The following is a 12,374-nucleotide window of genomic DNA, read 5'->3' on the forward strand; positions in this document are numbered from 1 at the left end:
TTTGGGAGTTGCCACCACGTCCGAGGGAGACTCCTGTTGCCCTTGGGCTGGACCTCTGTGGGACCTGCCCTGCTGTTTTGACTTTTGTCCCTGTGTGTTCCTCGTGCCCGGAGGCTTCTGGGCCGTGCGCCCCCCTCCTCCGGGCCTGAGCAACCTGGGCGAGTGACCCGTGGGCCCGTGTCCAGGGCGTGTGGCTTCACCGCCTGGGGGTGGCCAGGCTGTGCTGGGGTGTCATGCTCTCCCCCCGCCCCGGCCTTTCCAGATGAGGCTGCCGTCGGGGCAGGGCGGGAGTTGGGGGCCTGGTGATTTGCAGTCCGCCTGCCGCACCTTGCCAAGAAGGAGTTTTAACAGATGTTCTCGGGGACAGGAAACAAAAAGACGGCGGGGATGTGGCCGGCAGAGACAGCGGAAGGAACAGAGGCGTCCACTGTCGGGTCTGACGGGCAGACTGACAACTGGGCCCCTCACATCCATCCGTCTGTCCGGGAGGATTAGCCGAGGCTCAGGGCCAAGGAATAAGGGGTGCGTTTGTTCCCAGTCTGGCTGTCTTGTCACTTATCAGGGAAGTAGGTCGAAGGGAAAAGAAAAGAGGCCCTTGTGGCTGAGGCCGCCGCCGCCCGGGCTGTGATTGGCGTCGGCTCTGCAAACAGAAGGCAGCTGCCGCTCTCAGCCATGGACCGTGAATTTTTAACAGCAAGAAAATCAGATTGCACAGTCCCAGGAAATTGTGTAACAAGCCCAAGCACTAACTCTTTTTTTTGTAAGAAATTGAGGTATAACTTGCGGACAATAAAGTGCACAGATTCTAAGTGTACGTTTTGATGAGCTTTGACAGTTGTATACATCAGCCTAACCACCACCCCTCGACAGATACAGAACGTTTCCACCACCCAGAAAATTCCCTGGTGCCCTTGGCAGCTCCCCCGCCCCACGGAGGCAGCCGCTGTCCTGACTTCTATCACCGCGGATTAGTTTTGCCTGTTCCGGAGCGTCACAGAAATGGAGCCACACAGCATGTGTTCTTTTGTGTCTGAGTCTGAAGACTAACTTTTAAACCTAATAAAAGAGGAGAGGGGAGCATGTCATATTCTTAGAAAGAGAAAAGTGTCATCGTGGGGCTGGGGCCCAAGGCAGACGGCGCCTCCTGGGTGTGTCAGCTGTACGGATGCCCGTGTCCACTGGCCGCAGAGTTAGACTGCGGTCACCCCCCTCCCCTACTAGCCCCGTCCCTCCTAGCCTGTCGGACATGCCCCTTGCTTCTGCAGCTGAGCCCAGCTCCAACCTGGCCCTAGATTGACCCCGGAGCTGAGACGGCTCCCCTCAGCTTTGGAGACAAGTTCTGGGCTCTTAGGGTCCAGGCCCTTGTAGACCCCCCCAGCTCCCAGGCTGCCCTTCCTGGCCATGTGCCCCTCGTGCCCTCTCTGGCTTTGGTGACAGCTGCAGATTCCCTGTCTGGGTACCACTGACTGTGCCCTTGGGCCTGGGACGACTCTCCAATTCCATGTGCCCTGGGGGCGGTGACCAGAGGCCCCGGGTCTGCTGGGCTGACCCCTGGGGCTCCTTCAGGCCTCTGTTCAGACGCTGCCAGCCCCTCGAGAGGTGTGTCAGGCTCTGTTCCCACCTCCACGAGGAGGGAGGGATGCTGGCTTCCCGTGGGCCCCGCCAGGCCCGGGGAGAGAGCTGGGAAGTCGGCTAGCTGCCTTCAAGAGCTTTTGCTGTGGAAGAGCTGAGGTTCTTTGGTCGTCCTGGGACCGGGAACGACTCCGGCGACTGTGCCAATACGGGCCTCCCCATGTCCCTTCCCGGCCGCCCCCAGGGACAGGCTTGGGTGGGAGTCGAGACATCTGAGTCTGTCCCGGATCCCGCAGCACGTGGCTGTGACCCCGATGAAATGCAGGATTTTCGTGCCTCGTCGACCTGGGAGTTATCGGACAAGATCGCATCTCTGAAAGTGCCTTATAAGCTGTCAAGTGCAGGGCGCTTGAGTTGGGTTCAACCGTGTAAACCACTGATGCTTGACCACCTCTGAGCTAGAGAGGTGGCATTTTCGTATGGCTCAGCCCACTCTGTGATTTTGGCCTCCACTGCTGGGCAGGGTGGGCAAGCCCAGTAATAACGTTTCTGTGCTCATTGGTGCTCCTGGGGGCTGGGGGTGGGGGAGAGGGTGGCGCTGTGTGAGGGAGGGTCTGTGGCTAGCCTGCTTCATAGCCAAGGACAGGCAGAGCTCGCTCAAGGCCACGGAAGAAGGGACAGAGATGGGATCTGAACCCGGACAGCGTGGCTCAGGGTCTGCCCCAGCCCCTGCCCTGCACCGCCTGGGCCCCGGGGGCGGCCACATGTGGTGCACCAAGGCCGTCTGTGGGACACCTCTGGTCTGCCCTCCGTGTGGACCAGCAAGGCCCCCGTGTGGGCTTTTTAAAGAACTGAGCCACCTGCCTGAAGAGGTGGGACGCAGACTTCCTCATGCAAGTCCGCAGCTGTCTGACAGCCCTCAGCCCGCACTCCTGCCTTTCGGGGGACCAGGCTGCCCACTTCTAATTTGTCCAGCCGGCCACACTTCGTTCAAACGTGTCTCTCTCTCCCCACCCCCATGGGTACCTGGGTGTGTGCTCAGTGCCGCTGGGAGGAGACGTGCTCTGGGGCGGTGGCCTCGAGCTCCGGGGCTCACCCGCTTTGTCATGGGACCTCCCAGCCTCGCTGGGGACCTTATCCACACCCGAGTGCTACCTGTGAGGACACAGGCCAGGTTACTCGCTCAGCGTCGCTCAGTGAGGCAGTGGGGCTGGCCTCTGGGGGTCACAGGGCTGGCGCTAACCTGGCTGCTATCCGGCCACCCCTGGACGCAGGGCAGGGGTGACACCGTGCACACAGCCCCAGCTCCAGGCTGGGGTGCCTGTCTGGCTGGTGGTTCCCAGGGGCTGCAGCCTCCCCGAGTGCTGGCCTGGAGGCCGGGGGTGGGCCGTGCGGGGGGACAGCTGCTCGGGCCTCGGGTTTCCAGCGGAGCCGGTGCCCGGCCTGGCCACTTCCTCTGCGCCTTGTGACCCTGCGGCCGCTCGGCGCGGTTTCCTGGGCCTGGGTGCCAGCTTGTGGTCTCAGTGTTTGTCCAACCACTTACCCCCGGGGGGCAGTGGAGAAAATCAATTGCTAAAATACAAAAAGAAACCAGCTGCCTGCCAGCTGTGAAGCTGTTTATGGCCTCAGAAACTGCAGCGTGGAGGGCGGCCTGTGCTGGGCCTGGCTCTGCGCTTGTGGCAGGAGGAAGCTTCTGGGGTTGGTGCAGCCTTGGGGGGACCTTGGGGCGTGAGACTCTATGTGTGGGGGGCTGGTCCTTCCCGCCGGGGGCCGTGACCTTGGACCTGCAGTTGGTTCAGCGAGGGGTGGAGGTGATGTCCACCCTGCCCGCTGGGTTGGAGGGCGGGAGGTCAAGGGCCCTGCCTCTTTCATCGGCGTTAATTTGGTCAGTCTATTGCCTGGGATGCGCTGTTACTTTGCCCTTTAGTGAAAAATCCCTTTCCCCACGTTGGGGCTTGGAGGGGCTTAACCGTGAGGCCGTTTCAGGTAGGTTCCCACACTGGGCGACCGCCAGCAGTGTCCTGCTGGGCTGTCTGGGGGGCTGTGGGTGCTTCTGCCCCATCCTTTCCTTCTCCTGTTGTTCTGCACCCCCAAACAGCTCAGAACCTGGAGGTCGAATAGATCGCACCCCGTCCCCCCAACCCCGGCCTGTGGCAATTTAATGGAGGGCTAGGGCGCTTCTCCCACCCCCCCACAGGTGGCCTAGTGAGAAAGACCCGGTGGGTCCCCGGAGTCCAGACCCACCTCCCCACCTAGACCATGCGATCCTCTAAGGACGAATGCGTGCACCCCTCTTTTAAAGCCTTGGTTTTTTCTTGTTACAAAGTAACATTTGTGTTCACTGTAGGAAGGAAGACATCCAGAAAAATACCGGAGAGAATAAGATAGCCACCCAGAGATAGCCGCTGTTAACGTCTTGAGGTGCGTCCTGCCCTTTCTCCACGCGCACGTTCACAGCGCTCTGCGTGATTTCTATTGTAGGTGCAGCATCACGGCTGACTTTCCTGCTTGTCATGTCGCGAGCTTTTCCTGCCTCTGCCCTTCTCCAGAGTGTGCTGTCTGGGGTGTGTAACGGCTGACCTGGACCCCCAGCCCCTTCGTTTATGTAATGCTTTCCTTTGTGGGATCTTGAGATCGTTTACAGGTTCTTTCCCTCGGGTGTGTGGGTTTCGCTGTTTTCACCAAGCCTCTGTGACCCTCTGTGACCAGGAATCCATGTGCATTTCTAGCTGCTGCTTTGGGCTGGCTTCTCAGAGGGGAAGTTGCCGGGTCAGAGGGTCCCTGAGCCACACTGCCATCCAGGAAACGTGTGCCCGGGACAGTCCCCTGGGAGGTTAGGGGGACGTGCTACCCCCCGCAACAGAGTGTTAACCCGTCTTGCAACCGAGCTGGTAGCCTCTGGCCTCCTGCTTCTACTTGCAAATTACGGAGAAGTTACATTCTTTGTGTTTATTGGTTGTGTTTTTCTTCTTCTGTTAATTTGTGTTTATGGTTTTTGCGTGTTTATTGTTGGGGTCTGGGTAGTCTTCTTGTTGATTTATATGCCTTTTACCTTTCTTTAAAATACTTAACAGACTTTGTTTTTTAGAGTAGTTTTCGGTTTACAGGACAGTGGAGTGGAGAGCACTGAGAGCCCCTCTGTACCTGCTCTCCCTCCTGACGCAGTTTCCCTTAGTATTAGAATTGATTTCTAATATTGTAAAAGTCACACGTATTTCCCGTGCCGGGGTTGACACACCGCCACCCACGGGCCAGATTGCTCGCTGCCTGTTTTGGGGCAGCCGCGGGCTAAGTTTCGTTCTTACATTTTTACATGGTTGAAAGAACGTCACGAGAAGAGCGTTTTGTGACCTGGGAAAATGAGGGGACCTTCAGATGTCAGTGTCCACGGAGGACATTTTCTTTGCACACCTTTGCTGACCCGTCGTCTGTGGCAGCTTTCAAGCGGCCGCGGTAGAGCCGAGGGGTTGAGAGAAGTGGCCGTGGCCTCGCAGAGCCGGGAGCATCTGCCACCTGGCCCTTGACAGAAAGCACACAGACCCCTGCTGGAGACCGGAAGGCCGGCTGGAATGGTCCAGAGATAGCACTGCGGGTGTTCACCTGGGTTTCTTGCTGGCCTCTGTTCCAGGTGGCTGGCTCTCTGTGTGTCTTGTGGCGGGGCTCCTGCTACAAGCACGAGCTTCCATTTGCACGAGGCTTCCTTGCAGACAGCGGTGGGCTCAGAGCTGCCCCGGCGTCCTGCGGGCAGAAGGTATTCAGGGAAGAGTCGTGGCCTGCGGGACCACTCAAACCCTCGGGGGGCACCCAGCCTCCGAACTCAGACCAGACCCCACGGGGAGGGGGAGGTCGATGGTCAGCCCCACTCCTGCCCACAGGGCTGCAGGGCGGCCCCTGCGCCCTCCGGCCTCCACGCTGCTGCCCATGCCAACCCTTCTGTCTGGAGTTCCTGCCCTTGAACCCATCCTTCTATGGAGACTGTCCCCTTACCCTCTGTTCCGCACCTGTTGGGAGCTGAATCGTGCGTGTGTCCCCCCTACCCCCGCCGAATACACACAGTGAAATCCCCACCCCGGAGCCTGTGGATGTGACCTAACTTGGAAGTAGCGTCTTTGCAGTTGTAACCAAGTTAAGATGAGGTCATCCTGGATTGGGATGGGCCCTAAACCCAGTGACTGGTCATCTTATAAGAGGGAGATATAGACACAGACACACAGGGGAGGAGGTCACGTAAAGATGGAGGCAGAGATTGGAGGGATCCAGCCACAAACCAGGGAACATCAGGGATCGCTGGCAACCATCAGAAGCCGGAAGGAGCGAGGAAGGATGCTCCCCAGAGCCTTCCATGAGAGCGCGGCCCTGCCAGCACCTTGGGTTTTGACTTCTACCTCCAGGACTGAGAGAGAATCAGTCTCTGCTGATCCGAGCCACCCGGTTGGTGGGGATGTTACAGCAGCCCTTCTCTGTGTCCCCTCGTTTGCGCGATCCCGGGCCTGGCACAGGGACGGTGCCCCAGAACGGACGGTGGCTTGGTCTGAATGGATGTTGGCAGGGAGGGAGGCCGTTGAGCTGGACGTGTCCGTGGCATTGGGCCCTCTGTCCAGTCTGCTTTTCTGTTTTGAGGCGAACATACTGCCAGGAAGGCAGTGCCCTGGCCTGGCCTGTGCCCCGTGCCCTGCGCTTGGCTCCGAGGCACGGATGCCCCCGCTCCTTCCTGCCTGCGTGCAGGGGGAGGGGCAGAGGTCAGGAGCCTGCCCAGACGAGGCTCCAGGGACCTCTGCGCAGCCAGGAGGGAAGGTTTCACTTTCTCTGGCAGCTCTGTGGGGCAGGCTGTTTGTTTAAACAACCCCAGAGGAAACCATTTGGCCAAACTGTTAGTTTCTAAACAGTTTACTTCCCTGGTGTTTAAACGAACTCCTCCCCAGGCTCTGTGTCTGGTCCCAGGGAGGGGGTTGGCCTCTCTTCTTCCGGGCCCGGCACAGCGCCCTGCGCCCACCCCAGGGGGCCCGAAGCAGGCTGCCGCTCACACCTCCCTACAAACGACCCTGGAGGTTGCCCTGATGAGCATCTGTCAAGGAAGGGGCCCAGGCCCGTGGTCCCCTCTTCACAGCTGCCCCCGCTGGCCTGGCCCTGGATGGCGTGCCCCACGCCTCTGTGCTGGGCACCGCCTGCTCAGACCTTCAGGCAGACGGGCCGGGCCGCCGCTCTTTCCTGGGGGTCCTGTTCTCTGCATTTTTCTCGGCAAAACTCAAGTAAAAACCTCAAAGGCTCTGCAGCCCAAGGGTGTCGGAGACACCTCCCCCACCCCAGCCTTGGAGTCAATTAACACCTACAGATTTATCCCAGAGTTTAATTACTGCCTCAGCCACAGAGACTTAATCCTGAGGAATGCTGAAAATGGGGTTCCCTGATGGCGGGGTGTGCTTGAGGCTTTGTACTGACCTGGTTACCAGAGGGCTGGCGCCAGGCACACTTCGCCCCTGGTGGCTCTGTGCCCACGGGGACAGGCTGCTGGAATCTGCTGCATGGTCACAGCCACATGGAGCCCAGAGGCTCTTGCAGCTGGAGGCCAGTCTCCCGCCACCAGTCTCAGCCGGCCCCCTTCACAGGTGCCCGTGACCCCAGCTTTCCTTCCCAGCACTGATTCGTTAATGGTCTTGCTCACTGAAGGTCTCTGCCTTGTGACCCCAGGAGCACCGTGGGGGCAATTCCCGCATCTTTTGTGTCCACCCCGAGCCCCAGCACCTGGTCCGGGACCTGGCCTAGTGTAGCTGCCCACAAAGAGACCGGGGGGGTGAGCGAGCCTGCTGGGCCAGCGCATCGATCTTGGGCTTCCTGCGTGTACCAGCTCCGGGGATTGAAGTGTTTCGTGGTACCTTGCTGCCGTGTGTCCTTGGGCGGGGAGCTTAACCTCTCTCTGCATCGGGTTCCTCCTCAGGAAAATGGGGCGTGATCACACCTCAGAGATTGGTGTGAGGACTGTGCTATTTCAGGTGATTGTGTCTGGAGGATCATGGGAACAGGGACGGGTGACACAGGCTGGAAATACGTTTGGCGACCAAGCGTCTGGTTCCATCGGGACCCAGCATTTTCTGGGGAGCTCCCTCCCCCAGCCTCCATGGTGGCAGATTAAGGCAGAGCCCTCCGTAGAGTTTGGTTTATGGTCCCCTTGATGTCAGAGCTAAATGGGGACGCAGACACCATCAGGTTGGGCTGATTCTTCACTATAAATGAAGAAACTAAGGCCCAGAGAGGGTTAGGGACCTGCTTAGCATCACACAGCAGGGGCAGGGCCAGGAGGTTTCTGCCCTGAATTCTCCCTGCTTGTCCTAGGATGTTAGCACCTGTTCTGGGCATGGCCCTGTGCTGGGGGCTGCAGAGCGCAGAGGGGCAATGTGCCAGAATCCCTGTGAGCCAGTAAGGGCGGTGCGCAAGCAGAGGGGCAGGAGGCATGTATGTGTGGTCAGTCCATCCACTTGGAGGGGAGGGAGGAGCGGCTTCCTGGAGGAGGAGGAGGCCTGCGACCTGGCCCTCGAAAAACGGGTCTGATGTCACTAGAACATTTTGGGAATGGAGCCCAGCAGAAGACGATCGGTTGAAATGCAGAATTCCCCTCCCCTCCCTCCAGCACATACCAAACCAGAACTTGCATGGACACCTCTAACGAAATCTGAGTTTGGATCTGGGACGTTTCCGACGTAGCCGGGCACCTTGGGCACCTCCCTTTCCCCCCCATCTGCCCCAGTTTCCCCAGCGCTGGGCTCGTGAAGCCATGCTGTCCGTGCGCGCCCTCTAGCGGGAGTATCGGGTTATGAACTCTGGGCCTCAGAGCAGCACAGTCCGGATGGGGTTCCTGCCCTTAATTGAAATGCAGGGCAGGGGGCCCCAGAACCCCTGTAAAACGCTGGGTTCTGAGGGCTCCACCCCTGTGACAAAAAGCCGGTCAGTTGCTCGAGGGCTGTGGCTGGACCAGGCATGAGGAGACCAGGCAGTCGGCTGCAGAGCCCAGGCCTGGGGGCCTCGGCATAAGGAGGATGCTGGGCTGCCCCCATCCCTCACAGCTGTGTAACTTCAGGTGGGTCCTTCCCCATTCTGCGCCTTTCATCAAACCAGGCAAGTGGCCCCCGGGTGCCAGAGGTGTCTGTGAGCCTAATCTTCCTGCTTCAAGGAAGCAGGAGTCTGAAGACCAGAAAGGTCCAGAATGAGTGCGTGGACTGTGACCCAGCTCTGGGGGAGGGGCCACACCCTGACCCCAGCAGCCTCCGGAGGTGTCCGAGTCACGGCTGGCCAGCACCCCTGGGGTCCCTGAGTCCATGTGAGGCTCCAGGTAGTAGCACGTGAGGCTACTTCTGCTGGGAGTTCTGATGAGTCCAGGGAGGATCCAGGGCAGAGTCAGATGTGTTTTGTTTACGGCAAGTTATGCTCAGAGACCAAGACTGTCTTTGCCAATAATTTATCTAACACAGGTTCACTGTGGGAATTAGGATTTATAATATTAATAATAATAGTTCACAAGCCAATACCATATGGGATAATGTCTCTTAATAAGTCAATAAAGAAATAATATACTCCAAACCAATTACATTATTGTTCCAGGCAAAGGGAAAGTGAAGGATGTCAAGTCCAAATGTAGTTGAGGTGTAGCTTTCTACGAGTTGGCTCTCCGTAGTCAGTCCGTCCAACTAAAAGCTGGGTGTTGGGCTTCCCTGGTGGCGCAGTGGTTGAGAGTCCGCCTGCCATTGCAGGGACACAGGTTCATGCCCCGGTCCGGGAAGATACCACATGCTGCGAAGCGGCTGGGCCCGTGAGCCATGGCCGCTGAGCCTGCGCGTCCGGAGCCTGTGCTCCGCAACGGGAGAGGCCACAACAGTGAGAGGCCCACGTACCACAAAAAATAATAAAAAAAAAAAAAGCTGGGTGTTGGCTGCCAGCTCAGGTCCCTTGCTGCCGGGGCACGTCGCTAGCAGGTGACAGCACTGGTGACGGCGGGCCAGGTGGGCTGCTCTGAAGGTCGTCACTCCAGGGGCCCTTCCGTGGCTGTACCACTGCCTACGAGGAGGCGCCTCACCAGGGCAGGAACAGCTGTCTTCTCTCTTCCTGAGGCTGTTGTGCGCTCTCACAGCACCACCGACCAGGAGTGGCCTGTCCATGGCAGGAGCTCAGCCAGGAGTCGCCTTGCCCAGTCCTCACAGACCCTTGGTATTTAAAGCCTCAATGTCCATTGCGTCATTGTCCTTATGGAGAAGCCCCAGTGGAGCCCGTCGCCAGCTGAGTGTATCGACAAGGACATGTCGATGACGTCACCCTGGCACAGCTTCCTCCACGTAAACAGATTCACCTTCAGATAAAAACAACTTCACTTAAGTCGTAAACAAGCAGATTGGAAATCACAACAAACCAACACACAACAGTACGCAATACTGCTGGGGGGACAAAGGGGGAGATGGGGCGCCTGCCCCCAGGGCGCTCACCCCTGTGGGTGAGACGGCCACCTGGGAGCCATGGACCTGTGATGACGTGTATGGTCATGGGACCCGAAGCTGCCTTGCCGGATGGGTGTGGGGAGGCAGGGTGGGCTTCAGGGAAGAGGTGGCATTTGAGTCCAGTTGGGGCTTTGAGGAGTATGGTGGGCGAGTGGGGCCTGGAGCCCAGGGCCCAGGCGGGACTGGTAGTTGGGGCTGGTTTGTGGCCAGGAGAGGGGCTTGCAGGGGAGAAGGGGGACTGAGTGTGAGGCAGCTCTTACACAGTGATTGAAGCCAGACGACCGTGTGGCTTTTGGCTGGCTGCTTAACCTCTCTGTGCCTCCATTGTCTCATCTGTGAGATGATGATACAAATAGCGCCAGCCTCACGGATCTCTCTGAGGATGAACTAGTGGCTGTGTAGGAAGATCTCGGCGAACATCACCTAACATTACTTGTCCTTGCCAGGAAGCCCCGGGGACCTGGCTGAGCCCCTCTCCTGCCACGCCCACTGCAGGCCCGGTCTCCTGTCCTGCCGCCGGCCTCTGACCCCACTGCTCGTGTGTCCACAGGGGCCGAGGAGGTGCTGCTACTGGCCCGGCGGACGGACCTGCGGAGGATCTCGCTGGACACGCCGGACTTCACAGACATCGTGCTGCAGGTGGACGACATCCGGCATGCCATCGCCATCGACTACGACCCGCTGGAGGGCTACGTGTACTGGACGGACGACGAGGTGCGTGCCATCCGCAGGGCGTACCTGGACGGGTCGGGGGCCCAGACGCTGGTCAACACCGAGATCAACGACCCCGACGGCATTGCAGTCGACTGGGTGGCCCGCAACCTCTATTGGACGGACACGGGCACCGACCGCATCGAGGTGACGCGCCTCAACGGCACCTCCCGCAAGATCCTGGTGTCCGAGGACCTGGACGAGCCCCGCGCCATCGTGCTGCACCCCGTGATGGGGTAAGGCTGGGGGCGGGCGTGGGAGCCAGGCTGCGGGGGGCCGGTGGTCCTGGGGCTTTCTTCCCACGTCAGGATGAAGCAGATGGCTGGGCCCTGCTCCCAGAGTCCTGGTTCAGGAGAACTGGCCTTTCTAACAAGCTCCCAGGTGATGGGCTGATCTGGGGACCAGACTTTGAGAAGCTCTGACACAGAACTTGGTTACCTTTATAGAAAACCCTGGAGACCTTGGGTAAGTCATTTCTCCCCCTGGGCTTCAATCTCCTCACCTGTAAGATGGAGCCCTCCACTGGGGTGATTTCTGGTTTAATAATGGTAACAAGAGTGGTGGCCACTGCAACAGTTACTGCACACGTGCCAGATCTCTGCCAGGCACGTTCCACGTAGCCAGCACATTTTTCTCCTCCTCTCGCCCCGTGGGGTAGGTACAGTTGTACGGAGGAGGAAGCTGAAGCCCAGAGAGGTTAAGTGACTTGCCCAAGGTCACACAGCTGGGAGGTGGGGATTGGACCTAACAGTCTGGTTCCAACTTTGCAATTTAGGATTCTGTGAATCTGGTCAATCAGTGTAGGAGCCTTTCTGAGACCCTCAGCTGCTCAGAGGGTAGCAGCTGAGTGCCTTCCTGGGACCTCATGACCAAGAACACAAAACTGGCAGGCCCCAAGAGGGGAGGAGTGCTGGGACCTCTTGGGGGCTGGGGCTGCAGGGGAAGCCCCCCGCCCTCAGTGAGGGATGTGGGCCCACGTCCTGGGGATGGCCTGGAGGGGCTGGGAGGGCAGCCCTGGAAGGCAGCTGGTCCCGGGAAGGTCCCTGGGGGGTGACTGAGCTGCATTGACTGTAACTGTGCCCACGAGGCACGTGCCCCATCGGAGTGCCCACAAGGCATCAGGTGCTTCTCCCATTGCCCCAGGGCTGAGGCTCAGTGTGAGGCGACCCCGCAAGGTGCCTGCTGTGTGTGGGGGGCAGGGGTTGCAGCCCCTCTGCCCAGGGAGCCTGTACTCTGGTCCCCGCCCCGGGGCTTTCAGACGTGCTCTTGCTGTGGAGCCGCCTCTGTCTATAGAAGCCCAGCGGCACAGCCCTCGGAGGCGGGTCACGGGGCTGTGGCTGGACAGGCCCAGGGCTCGAGCAGCACCGCGGAGCCTGGGGGGGGAGTGGACAGACAGAGGCTGCTCTGTGTGCTGTCGAGGGGCAGGGCCGTCCCCCTGGGAGGGGGGGTGGGGGTGAGAAGCGGGCCCCCGGGGTCTGAGGGCCAGGCAGGCAGGAGCTCGTGGCCAGCTCCCGTGTCGGGATGCGGGCTCTGGGTTCGGGAGATGGGGACCTGCTCCCACTCTGCCACCGATGAACTCTGTCAAGTCACCCCCCTCTGTGGGCATTACCT

At 59.5% G+C, this 12,374-nt stretch overlaps 1 protein-coding gene across 1 annotated transcript in view; it reads left to right on the forward strand.

Moving 5' to 3' along the window:
• The window catches only part of LRP5 (LDL receptor related protein 5), a gene marked incomplete at its 5' end in the record, with an annotated part of 108,644 nt that overhangs the window by 45,985 nt on the left and 50,285 nt on the right, over positions 1–12,374 (forward strand). The window contains one exon of the mRNA XM_082659760.1: positions 10,603–10,999. Within this exon, the coding sequence (XP_082515886.1) occupies positions 10,603–10,999 (397 nt within the window). The remainder of the gene's footprint in view (positions 1–10,602; positions 11,000–12,374) is intronic.

This window comes from Grampus griseus (assembly GCF_964374135.1).
Source record: "Grampus griseus genome assembly, chromosome: 8".
NCBI classification, from domain to species: Eukaryota; Metazoa; Chordata; class Mammalia; order Artiodactyla; family Delphinidae; genus Grampus; species Grampus griseus.